Below are 15,929 nucleotides of genomic sequence, written 5' to 3'. Positions count from 1 at the left end.
TAGCTAAATCGAATCAAAAATATAAACTCCTTTTTCTTCCAACTATGCTTTAATTTCATCATAACCGCACTAAATACCCAGCACAAAGCGGGACTTTTCTGCTCTAGAACAGAAAAAATGTATGAAAATCCTTTATTGTATTGTTTTAGATTTTTTTTTAATTGCACCACCAAAGAGGTAAGTAACAGAAGTATTTCGGCTATAAAATTAGCCTGCATAGTGTAAAAAAATCTAGTGTTGGGTTGGTCAACCTGACGGTCTTATGTAATTTGACAGATTCCGTACAAAAAATAGTTGCTACTAATCCTATCAAAATCAAAAATACTAAGTAGACATATTTAAAAAAAACTGTGTTGTTGGCCAACCTGGAGCCCATCCAAAATTTGTCAGATCGCGGGTAAAAATATCTGCTACTAACTCTGCCAAAAAAAGTAAGAAAGTAATTTTTTGATAGTGCGAATGTAAACTTACAAAGATGGAACCATGTGCTGGTGACATTTCTTTCCTATTAATTGTTTAGCATGAGTTTTTTTTCGCCTACTATTCCTGTAGTAATAGTTGAAAGAAAAGCAGATTATGCACCTCGCATTAAGTAATTTATATTGCACTCTTGCTTTTAAAAAAAATAAAAATTAATAATTATTAATAATTAATAATTTTATTTTCCGAAATAAATGAAATTATTATTATTATTTATTATAAAAGCCCTCGCTCACGCTCGGGCTCCAAATCGGCACTCGGTGCAACAATAAATAACTTTCTGCTTGGTGCAACAATCTACTATTATTTACTGTCCCGTGGTAAGTTTATAACTAGTAACTCCTTCCTACTTCAACTGCTTGATAGATATATTAAGGGGCTGTTTCACCATCCATTGATTAGTGTTAACTGACGGTTAAATGTGATGCCATCTCTATTTGTTTTGTTCGAATAGACGGAGACGAATGGATGGTAAAACAACAGCCCCTAAATAGCTTAAATGGAATACCAAAATTGTAGCGTTTATGAAATAAGAAATGTATTATCATAAAACTTCTCGCTTGATTTCAATTTAGGTACTTACGAGTAAATAGCAAAATGCAAAAATATATCTTCGTGCAATTCTGTCGCCAAGTAAATACTAGGTAGAAATTATTGATAGCCTTTCTAGGTCGACCATTAACTATTTAAATGTTAATTCTTTCAAGTGTTTCAAATTAATCTTATCTTTTTATATTCACGAGGGCCATTGTTCGTGCTGTTACTAAATTAGTGATGTCGTTATACTTGCAGTAACTTATGTTCATGTTTACGCAACTGATCATAAATAAAAATGGAAAAGTAAAGTACTTATATGTCATCTCATTGTAATAGTTGCCGGAGTACTATAGAGGAATACCTTATAACATTAATAATGTAGTGATCAGCGATTTTGTGATATACTATGGATAATAAGTTTTTAAGATTGGTTTTTGGAATCTTTTTGTATTTTTTATTTCAATTCCAAATTTTTGTTACTTTTACGGTCATCCCGTAAAACCCATCGCTGCTTCGTTTGGGATATTGCTGTCTTTATCGCTCGTGACATAAGCGCTCGTAGCCGTCCCCCCCATGCCTTCCGCAACGACGTCCGTAATTTATATCGAGATAGCTGTAGGCTTTTCAAGATTTGGGCGGTTGAATTTTGGGATTCGAAGTCCTCATATACGAAAAGTAGCACAGAAATCAATGATATTTTACAATAATGATATTCGTTATATTTTCTATGCCTGAGGTTTTTCGATTTTTGTAAAAATGCTTTATTAGTCTGTATTTCTCGTGAAAAGTTGACATCTTTTTGCTGTCGACTTTTGAGCTCCTGTAATTCTGATATTACACATTTAAGTATATGAAAATCTAAAAAAACCACAGGCATAGATAATTACGTCTAGTCCATACTTACAAAATTTCATCTATTTCTGTTGCCTAGTTTTCAAATGAGACTGGGACTACGTTTGTATGGAGAATGGAACCATGGAACGAAGAGACTTCTCTAAGTGACTAAATAAGAAACAAACAGGTTGAGATATATGGTGCATAGGAGAAATTCATGTCTGTACCGTTGTCCAGCGGTGGTGTAGCGATATAGCACGCGGCACGGAATGGAATGCTGAGCTTTCGTAATATAAAGCTGCCGAACCCTAAGAACTGAGGCCTCATTATAAAGTGCATCGGTAGGAAACCGATCGAGGAAAACGACCCGAGAGGCTCTGAACATGCTGTTTTAAAGGTGAGTCTCTCGTCTACTGGCACCTCGTTCACTGGCTCTGAAACGCTGTTTTGAAAAAACTTATATATTTGATGTTCTATATATATATACATATATATAGCGTCAGTAAATTATTGTTTAACCAATTCATTACTCGCTCCATCCCAGATTCCGCAGCCTGTGGCCCTACCACGCTCTCTTAATACGATTCAGTTTAGGCTCTAAACTGAACTGCATCGCTATTTCGTACCACGACGTTACTTTTGCGATTCAGTTCAAGCACGGTTCAGCGACAGCGATACTATAATCATTCACTCACTTCAAGCGGTTTTCGTACCATGACGCTTAACTTGAGTGGGAATTGAATCGCTTCAGTGTCAAATTTAGCGATTCAGTATAAGTTACTCATTGTGTCAATTTTTTTGGAATTTTAAGTGTGACAGCGTAAACAAACATTTAATTTGTAATCAACACAACGGTTGCTAAGAACAAGGAATGACATAATAGTGTTATGGTTTTCCAAAATAAGGAGGTTTTAGTATACAATATTTGGTTTGCATATACCTACTTAGCGGCATCCCTTTCGCAACTTAGCGTTTCAGTTTCGAACCAGAGACAATATCGGTCTTTAATTCACTTGTAAACCATTGAGACTCAGCTCTGAGAAATAAACGTCGTGGTACCAATTTCGACGATTCAGTTTAGGTGCCTAAATTGAACTGCTCTGCGTTTGGATCGCTTATGAAAAGATCATGGTAGCCCCCTGTTTTGTATGTTTCCACGTCGGACCTGACCTGACACGTCCTTCCGGCCCTAGAAATAGAGTAGTATCGTGGACGGCACCGATTGTCCTAGGAAACCAAGGCTTTAGAGTTAGCCTCTTGGAAAATCCTTGGATTCTTGTAGAGCTGACAAAAAAAAATTATCTACCTTATATGATAAAATAAGAAGAAATGGGTTAAGGTCTCTACCCACCCACTACACCGTATTATGCCATGATCGTAATAGCAACCTGTCAGTGTCAGGCAAAAAAATAATCTGTGTAAAAAAAAATAACAAAAAATGGAACCGACTTCAAAAACCTTGAAAATAATTTTCTACTAGTTTGAAGTCGGGGCGTCAGCACGAGCCAGCGCAGGGCTACTACGAAACTCGAAGTTCGTATCGTACCGTCCCTCTCGCTCTCGTATTAAATAGTATAAGTGTCAGCTAGAGGGACCGCACGACACGAACTTCGAGTTTCGTAGTTGCCCTGCAGGAGTGGAACTATAGTCGTCTACCTCACCTACATACTATATATATATTGGACTTCAATCACTCCTGCTGGCTCGTGCTGAGGCACCAACTTCAAACTAGTAGAAAATTATTTTCAAGGTTTTTGAAGTCGGTTCCTTTTTTTGTTAAAAACATTTTTTTTCATAATTTTTAGTGATTTGTAGCCAAATTGCATCTCACAACGATTCCATTAAGCTCAAACACAGCATAGTTTTATCATTTTATAACAGAGTACCGGTACCTACGGTCTTCTTTATCAGGGTCCAGTTCACCAAATGATATTTTCTGAATGTAAATAAAATACTTGACTTGATGTTAAAAATGCCAAAATCGCTATAGGTGTGCTTTAAAAATTCGAGGGTTGCCCTCGATTTCTCTAAGATCCCATCATCAGATCCTGACTTGGTGTCAATGGGACCACCTCGAAAGTATGTCCTTTAGAACTAAAAAAGAGTTTTGAAATTCGGCCCACAATTGGCGGAGTTATCACGTAACAAACATACAAAAAAAACATACACTCGAATTGAGAAACCTCCTTTTTTGAAGTCGGTTAAAAAGTAGGAGACTATGTCCACTAGCACGTATCCTAATCAACTGTCTCCGTCGAGTGTCATGTATGCGCTTTACATTCCATTCCTGACACGACGTTCCTATTACGGTCATGGTATGATACGGTGTAGTGGGTAGAGACCTTTAAAGTTAACATAACAGAAATCAAAAGTAACGGGTCCATATCGGCTCGCATACTTATTAAAAGTCCGAATGTAATGTTTGTCAGAATGATCGTTTGTAATAACTCTATTTTTCTCTGACTCCAATAATTGTTCAGAATTGTTATAAAACAAACCTAACCTAACCTATAGTTTTCTATAGGATGACCATTTAAAATTTTCAGATAAATGTAAGGTTTCAGTGGGAAAAAATGATGACAAACGATGATTCGGACAAAAGACATGGTATGACCAGCGAAGAGTAAGTATGCGAACTTTGGCGCTCCCACCTACAATATATATAACATACCTACTTACAATAAAAAAAATATAATAAAAAATTAAACCGACTCTCGTCTCTTTTCAATACGTATTGTTAAACAACGACTACCGCTTGTAAATTGTAACTTGCACCTTCGTGAAATAAGGCACTGGTACTTCACCAGCCGTTCCATTTCACCATAGAATACAATACAATACAAATATTCCTTATTGCACACCATAAATCAGTACAAAAAACTTATAATATAAACACTTAGATTCAGGGTAGACAATAGGCGGTCTTATCGCTTAAAAGCAATCTCTTCCAGGCAACCATTTGGGTACAAGAACTTATGGTTATATCAAACAAAAATAGGTGGCGGAAACAGAAACAGAAAACAAGAACAAACAAAAAATCAATAATATTAAAATAAATACAAATGATATAATTATATAAATACATACATACATACAATACTTCTACAATACATTACTAACATAAAATAGCAATATAAATTGACAAAAAGGCCGTTATGGGAGAAAAGCATTACGATTACGACGAGCATAAGTTGCTTAGCAACAGCGTTAAAGTAATTGAAATTCAAACGAGTTTTGAGTTTTGTATTGAGGAGTAGCTCCGTTGGTAAATTGTGGTATTCATCATTAGTTCCACTTCACCATAATGATGATTTTCAAGAGCACATATACGAGTTACTACTAAATATATATAAATTACCATAGGTGTCCCTACAATATTTGAAGAGTCCCCTCGATTTCCTTAGGATCCAATCATTAGATCCTGATTTGGTGCTTATGGCTCCTAATTGAAGGCATTCCTATACGAACGAAAATTTTTTTTTTCAAATCATTCCATAAATGACGGAGTGCTGAGGTAAAAATCATAAAAAATACAACAGAATTGATAACCTCCTTTTTTGAAGTTTGGCACATCAGTATTACCTACTGCACTGCAAAACATCGATTGCTAGCAATCCATGGACTATCGATTGGTTCAGTTAGCGTAGGCCAGGCCATGAATAATTATTAGCGATTGTTTTGTGCCATTGTATCTATTGAAAAATTTACAACCATGCTTCTTTAATTTCTATTTTTAAAGGTACACCTATTCATGTAAAGTTAGTGAAAAAGTAAATATTTTGTCTTTCACTATACACACAAACTTTTTCGTTTGAACTTTAGTAAAAGAAACTGATCTTTTACTTACCTATTTGAGCGAGAACAATCACAAATCACATTCCACAAAATTATAACTAAAAAAAAAACTAACTAATTTGGCTCAGGGACCCAAAGAGGGTTTTGGCCTCCGAAACGAGAGCATGCCATCTGTCCCGGTCGTGCGCAGCCTCTTGCCAGTCGTCGACTTGGAGACGTCGCAGATCCGCCTGGACACTGTCATCCCAGCGGTACAAAATTATAACGACACAAAAATTTTAAGAAACAATAAACATATATTATTGACTTTACTGCAGTACCTACCTTATTATCTTTGCATGACTGTGGCAAATCGCATAAAATAACTCACATTAAAAACCAACTAATTATACTTGATGGCGTTTTTCTAGACATGCATGCGAACTTCCTACTTACTACTTATCACTCTATTTTATCTACTCGTGTGATTACTATAATCACTTCAAGCAGACACAAAGCTACGCCCGCACTTTGACAAACAACAGAGGTTTAATTCTATCCTTAGGCATTCCGAATTGGCATTCAGCTATGTTCCAGGATTAAGCTGGAATTTAATTATACAACTTTAATACCTGTTAATGATGAAATGAAATGATTAAATTAATTACGAATGTTCGATAATTCCCGTCAACGCGATAAAGCCTGGTTACTAGGAGCTGGAGGGGTTAGCACACTTCTCGCTTACCTGTAGCTCAGGGGCGATCATTAAAATCACATAAGTATATGTGACACAAAATATCATGTCAAAAGCGGTGTAAATCTGTGCACAGAATTACCGCATGAATACAGTTTTCAACAAGTTGAAAAGATTAACTATTTAGGGTCATATTTTTCCTACTGTATCTCCCGCCCAAGAAACTTCATTACTCACCTTAGAAAAATACAGTACGAAACAATAAATAAATACTTAGATTCTGTTTAACTGTTAAGCTACACGCAGACAGCTGCCCATATTGGACTAAACCTTTAGCTACGCTCGTAGTTTTTAGCGGCGCGTATCTTCACAAACTGTTATTTGAGGCTATTGAAGGCTTCAAACGGGTTAGAGACATTTGAAGCGTCAAATAACTTACACTTAACTCGATTAATTGAAAAGAGATGCAAGAACGAGACGCGAGGAAACGCCGTGTGTGCTAGCCGTTCTGGTATCCAGGAGAGTGGTTTATGAGTTACAGGCGTTTGTTAAAATTTAACTGCTTAAGCCAAATGTAAATGTTGGTGCTTAGTTGTAGGTTTTAGTGTCAATCTACTAAATAAATAAACATCCGACAAAACCATTGCATAAATCAAAAACAACATCTCGTATTTACACAAGACATTTTGAAAATGAATTGAGTCTGGAATATTTCAGTCAACTACGGGTTCTTTCTGTTGATTGCTCCTAAATTTTTGTTCATTCCACAAATATGTATATGGATTATATTATACATACATATACCTAGTTAAGTCAGTCCAGCTATGGAGGTGGGTTGTTTTTACCTTGTAAGATTTGACCCGTCTACAAAATACCATGAAAATAATTTTCTATCAGTGAAGTCGGTGCCTCAGCACGATCCAGCGGGAGTGGACCTATAATCGTCTACCTTACCTACAACTATACGAGTATATTGGGCTTCAATCACTCCTGCTCGCTCGTGCTGAGGCACCGACTTCAGACTGGTAGAAAATAATTTTCATGGTTTTTTGTAGTCGGTTCCATTTTTTTATAAATTTTATTCACCCTTTTTAGTGTAAAAGATTTATCTATATTAATAATCCTTTTACGAAAAATTGCTTTTTCCGATGCAGAGACGTTCATTATGGAGGAGTCCTGGTGCTTCATTACCCGTTCCATTTTACCATATGAATTACGATGAGCTTAAATTGCTTTAACAACTGTGTTAAAGTAATTGAAATTCAACCCGTGAAGTACTTGTTATTGAGTAGTCGCTCCATTGGCCAAATTTGGTCTTCATCATCAGTCCCAATTCACTAAATGATGATTTTCAAGAGCAAATGCACGAGTTACTCCTAAATAGATCGAAATTACCATAGGCGTTCCTCTACAATATTTGAAGAGTTCCCTCGATTTCCTTAGGATCCAATCATCAGACCCTGATTTGGTGCTAATGGGACCTAATTGAAAGCATTCCTAGTCGAACGAAAATAAAAAATTTCAAATCGGTTCATAAATGACGGAATTCTGAGGTAACAAACATAAAAAAAAACCGAATTGATAACCTCCTCCTTTTCTTGAAGCCGGTTAAAAATAAAACAGCTTGTAACCAGACATCAAACTGCTCAAAATAGGTAGGTAGGTACCTAGTAATGCTTAAATAATTATTGTTTGTCAGGTATGTCGTACTCAAATACCTATATTTTTAAAATACACATGATATCTCACTCATAAAACATTGAAGCAACGTAGTCCCAAACCAAGCAAACCCTATGCATTTAGATAGTGAGTAAAAATATCTAACATAGGTATGTTAGATATTTTTAAGACATGGTATGTCTTGTATGTTTAATATAATACATAATTAACATGACACGAGAGCAAACATATGCCAAACAAATCTTTGCCCCGACCGGGAATCGAGTCCGTGACCTCAAGTTTCTTGGTGGTAATTTTCTCACGGCTATCCCATTGTCAAAAAATCGTCGTTAGTGTATCAAATTAATGAACATTCTGTGGGAGTCGTAATGTGCAGGCATTTATTTCGTAGCATTTATCACCGTCATTTGTTTCAGGCGGCGAGCCCGGCCTGCACAGAGCTGGAAATTATTATGTTGGACTGGTTGGGCAAGTACATAAATAAATATCGTCACTAATTTGGAAAAACTTTGTGTCTAAAAACCGTTAAGTAATATACAGAATACAAAAAAGTAATATAACAAATTATTAATCTCATTGTCAAACACGAACTCTTTTTAAAGTAGTGACGGTAATAATAAATAAAGACTTGCTAATTTAATAAAAAATTCAAATACTTACAAATACCTGTATTAAGAAGACTGTAGATTTTTAGATGAATTATAAACTAGGCATCAGACAAAAAGTAGAGCACTTGAAATAATAATAATAAATTCATTTATTTCGGGCAACTTGGCCCTATCAATAAATACTTTACAGACTAACATACATATTTATAATCAAAAATATTTAAAACTAATTTAAATAAATAAATCATAATAAGTAATAAATAATTATTTTTTAATAATTTTATAAATGTATGTATAGTCTTTCAAAAAGTGCTTTACCATTTGTTATGTATGACACTACCTATTTACTTCAGAGTTAAAACAATAAATCCTAAGTACTTGATTTGTCAATCTTCCTGTGGCTGTTCCGAGCCCGAGCGCTCGCAATTACAGTCACCATTTCTTTCTATCCTCGTTCTCCACCAACAGTTAGAAAGAAGTGGTGAAAATGATTATGACGTACCAAGTGTGTTAGACAATAAGGCAGAGGGTTTATTGATGATTGACTTGCAAGTGAAAATAGAATAGCTAGCCTATTTTTTTTAGCCATACAACCTGATATTGTATATTAGGGACGCTGAGACATTTTTTAGTCGACTAAACCGAGGTCGGATTGATGGACCGACGACACGGCCACAAAACACAGATAGTTCAGAAGTCATCTCCATACAAGTGCGCTCGAGCAACGCACACATAGACACTGCTCACGGACACGGTATCTCGGGCCGTTTGGGACCAGTGCGAGCGCAAGTGCCATCGCTTGAGACACGCGTCTGTGAACTTTTTTGTGCAATAATGGAGCAACAAAAAAAAGTTATTATAACTGTTTAGTGGACGGATGTTTAAATTAAATAATCGTGAATTTCGCCAATAGCGAAATCGTCGTAAGATATTTTCTGTGACAAATTTGTAATATAACAATGACATTAAACTTAAAATATTATAGTTATTAATTTATTTTTCCATTCTTCCCGTTTCATTCTCAACAATAAATTAAACTAGATAAGAATATAAAGAACTTCAGTTCATATAGGAGATTGACTTCTGAACTATCTGTATTTTGTGACACGGCGTAGATTATCAGCGTTACGAAATAAATATAATAATGGGATTGGAAGCACTACGAATAATGCTACGCTCCACGCCCCGCTACGGCGTCTACGGCGTAGCCCGCGTAGCGCGTCAGGCGTAGCAGGTGCCGAGTGGAAATAAAATTAAATAGTTCTATTTATATTATTCCAGGTAAGGCGATCGGTCTGCCACCGCAGTTTTTGGCGCTAGAACAGGGTAGTAAAGGCGGCGGTGTTATTGAGGTATGTTGATTATCTCATACAGTCAGTAACAAAAACTTTGTGGAGCTCAAAATGATCTACACATTACTCTATTACCAAGATAGTAAGAGGATGTAGATATAAAAATGAGTTCCACGCAAGAGGTGTATAAAATAAAACTCATGACTAATATGGTATCTCTTGGGTAATTTTTAGTTTAGATCCAAAACATTATTGTATATATTACTAATATCACAATGCGAAAGTTTGTGAGTGCAATGCATGTGTATTTAGATAAGTACTTATTAAATAAATATTAGATACTTGCCCTTATACCTACTGAGTATCTTTTTTTTTTACATATTTGGCATAAAACAAAGTCGCTTTCAGCCATCTGTTTATCTGTATATGTATGTAATCAGATCTTTTGAACTTTCAAATGAAACAGATTTTCATAATGCAGTTTCCTTCAATCATCAGCGTCACTAGCTGTTTAAAGTATGAATCATTAAGTTTAAAAAATATATTTTTAGAAGCTTTTATTTAACTTCAAATGTATGTATGTAGTATGTACTTACTTACACTTACGTACGGGGTTAAATTTGACCCGCTTTCAGTGGTTGGATTGACTTGATTACAACATACTTATGGAAATCTGGTGACAATACAATAATCTGGTATAGTGAAATCCTGGTAGTCTAGCCAGGAACGCCTCTGAAGGACGCAACTTCTCAAAGGTTAACGGCATCGACTTGAAATCTGGTACTGAAATGTAGTTTGGATGACAATAAAGTGAAGAAAAAGCACAGTCAGCAAGACAACTTGTGTTCATAATGTCATTTTAACAAAAACTTATTAACGTAACAGGGCTCCGCTAGCGAGTGCGTCCTGGTGTCCATGCTAGCCGCACGCGCCAGCGGGATAAAGCGCCTGAAGCATCAGTTCCCGAACGTGGATGAAGGCCTGCTGCTCTCCAAACTCATCGCCTACTGCTCAAAGGAAGCCCACTCCTGTGTCGAGAAGGCTGCCATGATCTGCTTCGTCAAGCTCCGCATTTTACAGCCCGATGAACACGCCTCACTTAGGGGCGAAACGCTCAAGCAGGTAAAGAGGCTCATTGCAAGTCAAGGGGTTAATTTTGGCAAAGAATTAATGACAAAGGCCGTTATTAAGGAATTTTAATGTTTCATGCTTTTATCTATTTTTTAACGACACGTTCGTTGGATTTGTTTGGCTATGGCTTAATTTCGTTTTACTTTTTTACCAAGGTTTGTTGATCTCAAAAGGCTTTAGTGTCAAAATTCCTAAATCCCCGATATTGCTTAATTTTTTGTTCATAATGCTGGATTCTTAATATAGCAATTTTTAAGATTCAGTATTTGAATCTTTAGTAGGTAGAAGTCTTAAAAAAAAGATTCAGTGTTCGACGGTTGAAAAGAGAAATTGCTAAGCGACATTTTTTAAGATTGTGAGTTATATACATGAATCAGTAAATTCTTCTCTATCGTTTGAGCTACGTCTCAAAAATTTCACAAAACTATCGCTTAGTCAATTTCTCCTTTCAACCGTCATCGGCGTATGCCTGCTTAAATATTTATACTTTTCGGGAATGATGTTTCAAATATATGAAGTAATTAGAAATTTAGTAAAAATGGTGAACATGGTAATAAATTAACGCAAAGCGAATTAGGTTTCCCCAGGCGTTTTTAATGGAAGGATGCCGATTCTAAAAATATATCACATCATTATATTTCAGTCACTTGTTTTAAATTAAAATAACAATCATTTTCAAAACAAAATATTAATTAAAATTTTTAATAAAAAATTTTTTTTTTCAATATACGAGGTTACGAAAATTGCTTTCTTGGGGTTGGATATAAGGCTATTACATATCATTTTAGGTAGGTATGTTTTGAAAATGACTTTTATTTTAATTTAAAACAAGTGACTATACTGATGTGATATATTTATAGAATCGGCTCAGTAAGCTCTATTAGATACCACACACGATAGGTTTCAAAAAAGATTATGTCATAACTTCTCTCCTTTTTTGCTTTTTTTTTTTCGTGCTACGGATCAAATTGATTCTTATGGCCTAAAGAACAATCGTTCCGATTTTCATGCTTTTAACACCATGTGCAGCTTTTTACTCAATTTCGGGGTGTACCGCTAGCACTCTTGTCACAATAGGTAGCTTAGGTAGGTACTTAACATGATTGAACGACCTTATGAATGACCAATATACATACATATTTTATAAAATCTTGACTTTATTTTTTTACATAAGACTGACCCGTGATTGACCCTATTCCACCTGACCAAAGACACCAAAGGTGTATTTCACTGCTTCAGCACAGCCTAGTTCAGTTATGTAAACGCGTATAATGTGAATCTGACTTTTAACCATAAGAAAGATCGTCGTCCGAACGGGGCTACTACGAAATTCGAAAATCGAAGTTCGTGTCGTACCGTCCCTCTCACTTTCGCAATTAAATAATATTAACGTCAGCGGGACGGCAAGATACGAAGTCGGAATGTTGCACTTCGTAGTATAGGGTCAGTACTTTAGTTAAAAAATAGACTACTTATATAAAAATAGAGACTTTTTGTTCGCTTTAATTGGATACGGAGGTGCAATGCTGGGTGCAGATGATCGGACGTTAATTCGAGAGGCAAGCGGCGCTCCGCAGGCCTGTCGCGCGTTTAATGACTCGGCCTGGATGCCGGAAATACGTGGCGGGCCGGGCGGTAATGGAGTGCCATTGTGTGCCACTTTCAATACCGCAAATATTGAAATTTCACGATACAGCTCTCTTATAGAGGCTTTATTGCTTAACTCTTGAAAAGAGAACAAAATTTAATAAGGCATTGGGCACCTTGGGGTTGGAATTGTAGGTTTGAGAATATTGTTTAATTGCTACTTCAATTACGGCCTATATATGTCCCATTGCCCACAGATTATCTCTCAAAATGAGAGGGATTGGGCTGTAGATCCCATGCATACATTGAGAACTTCACACATATACACACCACTGATTAGTTACGCAGGAGTTTGTTGGTTTCCTCACATGTTTTCTTTCACCGAAAAGTTCATGATAAATTCTGAAAAATTCAAAGTATATACTCGGGCTCGAATCAGCCACCTTTATTCCTACTTATACGAAATAGAATAATTACCTAAGCACAGGTAGATAGGCGCCCTTCAGTATCGTAAGATCAGGCTCCTTACTGCAATATTAAGTTTTTGTTAATTTATGGACTACATAATTAACAAGTCTCTTTTTTGGTGCAGATTTTTCAATGAAAGCTGAAATGGTTTTTCAACGTTACAACCATTTTGATATCTGAGGCGTGTTGTACCTATGCATCAACCACAGAAATAGAGCAGGTAGCTCAACTATTGACAACTAATTCTGTAATATTTTCAACGGAAATATAAGCGGAAGAACCGACGAAGAAAGATACTTATATGCTTAAGTAATTACTTATATGCGTAGAAAAGTGTAAACTTGCATATCTTTCACCTCGACCCTAAAATTTTTCTTGACTGGACTAATGAAATTTTTGACAATTTGGACACATACTAGAGTCATTTTTTTTACCTTTACTTATGTTTACGTTTAAGATTGGTTTTAGGCTTACTTTCGTTATTTACACCAAATCGAACATCATGAACATCTGTTTTTTTTTATTCGATAGGATAGCAAACAAGCAAGTCGAATGCAAAAATACAGCCATAGCGTCAAAATATGTATACATCAACCTTATGTTTAGTGGCATAAAGGTGTATAGATATGTTTGACGTCTTGGTAAACCTACATATATTTAATCTTTTTCACCTCAGCACCTAAACAGGCAGGTTTTGCTATAAGAAATCAGTGAGCAAAATCGCATTTTGCTCACTCCGTGAGACAAAGTAACTTTTTAATTATTTTTTTTAAATGCTGAGTACAGTGTTGGGTCTACTCACTGAATTCCAAATATTTGAACTTTACTTTGATCTGTCATTTCACTTCAACTCGAAAAAAGCAAGAGATGGGATCAAATTTGTCGATTACAAACATAAATTAAATTTTTGGTATTAAAAATATTCGAAATATTTCCAAAATGTAAATTTTCCCGATCTTTTAATAAAGTATGAAACCTCGTTGCACGAAAGCCGCTTCTCTTGTTTTTTTTTTTATAAAAGAATTCCGTATACTGCCTCTAGGTACAGTATAATTATTATTTGTTAAATTGAATGATTTTTTAACAAATCTATATTTATGTTTATGTAATAGAAATCATATTTTAAGGTTTAATTTTTCAACCTTTTCAATTACCCGAGATGAGGCTTTTTGCAGTATTAAAAAATAAGTGTGACATTAGTACAAGAAGTTAAGATTGCATGTTATGAGTATGCGATTTGTATTGTAGCTACTGGACTCTTTTTATGGTTTTAAATGTAATTATTATATTTGATAATAATCGGATTCTATTTAAAAAAAATGTGTTTGTTTTGTAAACAGGTAGGTATATGTGGTTTTATTCTTATGTTACATTTAAATTATGTTCTCGCTGCTGAGGTGAAAAATTGTATGTGTCACACGAGACCAAAGTTTTTTTGCATCTCGTGTATTTCAATCCCTTGCTGATCTCAGGATTCTAACCTAGAATCACTCGCTAACGCTCGTGATTCAATTATAGAATCCTTCGCTTACTCGGGATTCAAAATCAACACTCGCAACAAAAAACAACTTTGCTCTCTTGTTGCACAAATAACTATTAACCGTTACCTAAATTGTACAAGAACAAAGAAACAATAACAATTGACAAACGTTGAATATACCTACTTTTAAGGCAATGGAAGAAGACGAAGAAGCCGGAAGGGTGCCGTTCTTCGTATCAGTGACTCTGGGCACCACGTCGTGCTGTTCCTTCGACAACCTAGCGGAGATAGGGCCCACGGTCCGCAAGTTCCCCGGCGTCTGGCTCCACGTGGACGCGGCCTATGCCGGCAGCGCCTTCCTCTGCCCTGAACATCAGCATCACCTCGCCGGGGTAGAATACGCAGACTCCTTCAACACGAACCCTAATAAACTGATGCTGACTAACTTTGATAGCTCGCTGCTCTGGGTTACGAACAGGTAAGCAATAAAAAGCTAATGGATGGAAATTCGGGCGTTTTGACAGCTTCGTAAACGTTATAATACCACCCCACGTTTACTAGCACAACGGAAGGACATGTCGCAATAGTTTTGATCACGCTAGATTTAACATCAGTACTGTCTTATCTTTTAAACTTAACCTTGAAAAACCTTATAATAACCTTAAAATTTAACCTTGAGCATTATTATTTTTATCATTAAAAGGCCGGCGACGGACCAATGACTCTCCTTGAGTAGTTGGTACTCATGGGCAGTGGTGTTCATTTCCCATCAGATGACCCGCTTGCTCGTTTGCCTCCCACTCACAAAATAAAAAAATAAAAATATCCCTTAATAATACTCTTGTCGAAACGGTAACGATGAAAAAAACGTTGCAAAAGCGTTGAATATTTAGTATTTACCCAATTATGCCTTACACACGTTTGAGTCGAAAGCTTTGCGCTTAATCTCCAATTCGGGAAAAAACTAAATACTTAGTATCATTAACACCGGCCGGAGTAAACTCCTTGACGCGTTTCATGCTCCAATTCGAGTCATCATCAAATAAAAATAGCTGGCTCATTGATAAGGTATTCATGATTTTATCTCAGTCTAATTTACGTTCCACTGCAGAGCGCGGGCCTCCTTTCAGAATGAGATGGCTTGGTCCATAGTACCCACGCAGCCCCGTGTAGATCGGAAACTTCATACACACATACCATACATAGTTGGTGCAGGTTTCCTTACGATATTTTTTACGAAAATTTATTGATTCAGGCGTTACTTTGCGAAGATCCATAACAACAAAGTGTATTGAATTAACTATAAGTAGACAATTACTTTGTTCACCCGCGATCTTACGATGGTTCGTCTATACTAGGCGTGC

The 15,929-nt window shown here is 36.0% G+C and overlaps 1 protein-coding gene across 2 annotated transcripts in view; it reads left to right on the top strand.

Moving 5' to 3' along the window:
- The window catches only part of Tdc2 (Tyrosine decarboxylase 2), a 34,832-nt gene that overhangs the window by 6,722 nt on the left and 12,181 nt on the right, over nt 1–15,929 (top strand). For both annotated transcript variants that reach the window (XR_012451408.1, XM_074088061.1), the window contains exons 2-5: nt 8,416–8,467; nt 9,889–9,959; nt 10,785–11,021; nt 14,757–15,043. Coding sequence is in view for 1 of the 2 variants with exons in the window: in XM_074088061.1 (XP_073944162.1) it covers nt 8,416–8,467; nt 9,889–9,959; nt 10,785–11,021; nt 14,757–15,043 (647 nt within the window). In the remaining variant the exon portion in view is untranslated. The remainder of the gene's footprint in view (nt 1–8,415; nt 8,468–9,888; nt 9,960–10,784; nt 11,022–14,756; nt 15,044–15,929) is intronic.

This window comes from Choristoneura fumiferana, chromosome 5 (genome assembly GCF_025370935.1).
Source record: "Choristoneura fumiferana chromosome 5, NRCan_CFum_1, whole genome shotgun sequence".
Taxonomy (NCBI): Eukaryota; Metazoa; Arthropoda; class Insecta; order Lepidoptera; family Tortricidae; genus Choristoneura; species Choristoneura fumiferana.
Note: the sequence above shows the minus strand (reverse complement) of the source record. Positions and strands in the feature narration are given on the sequence as shown.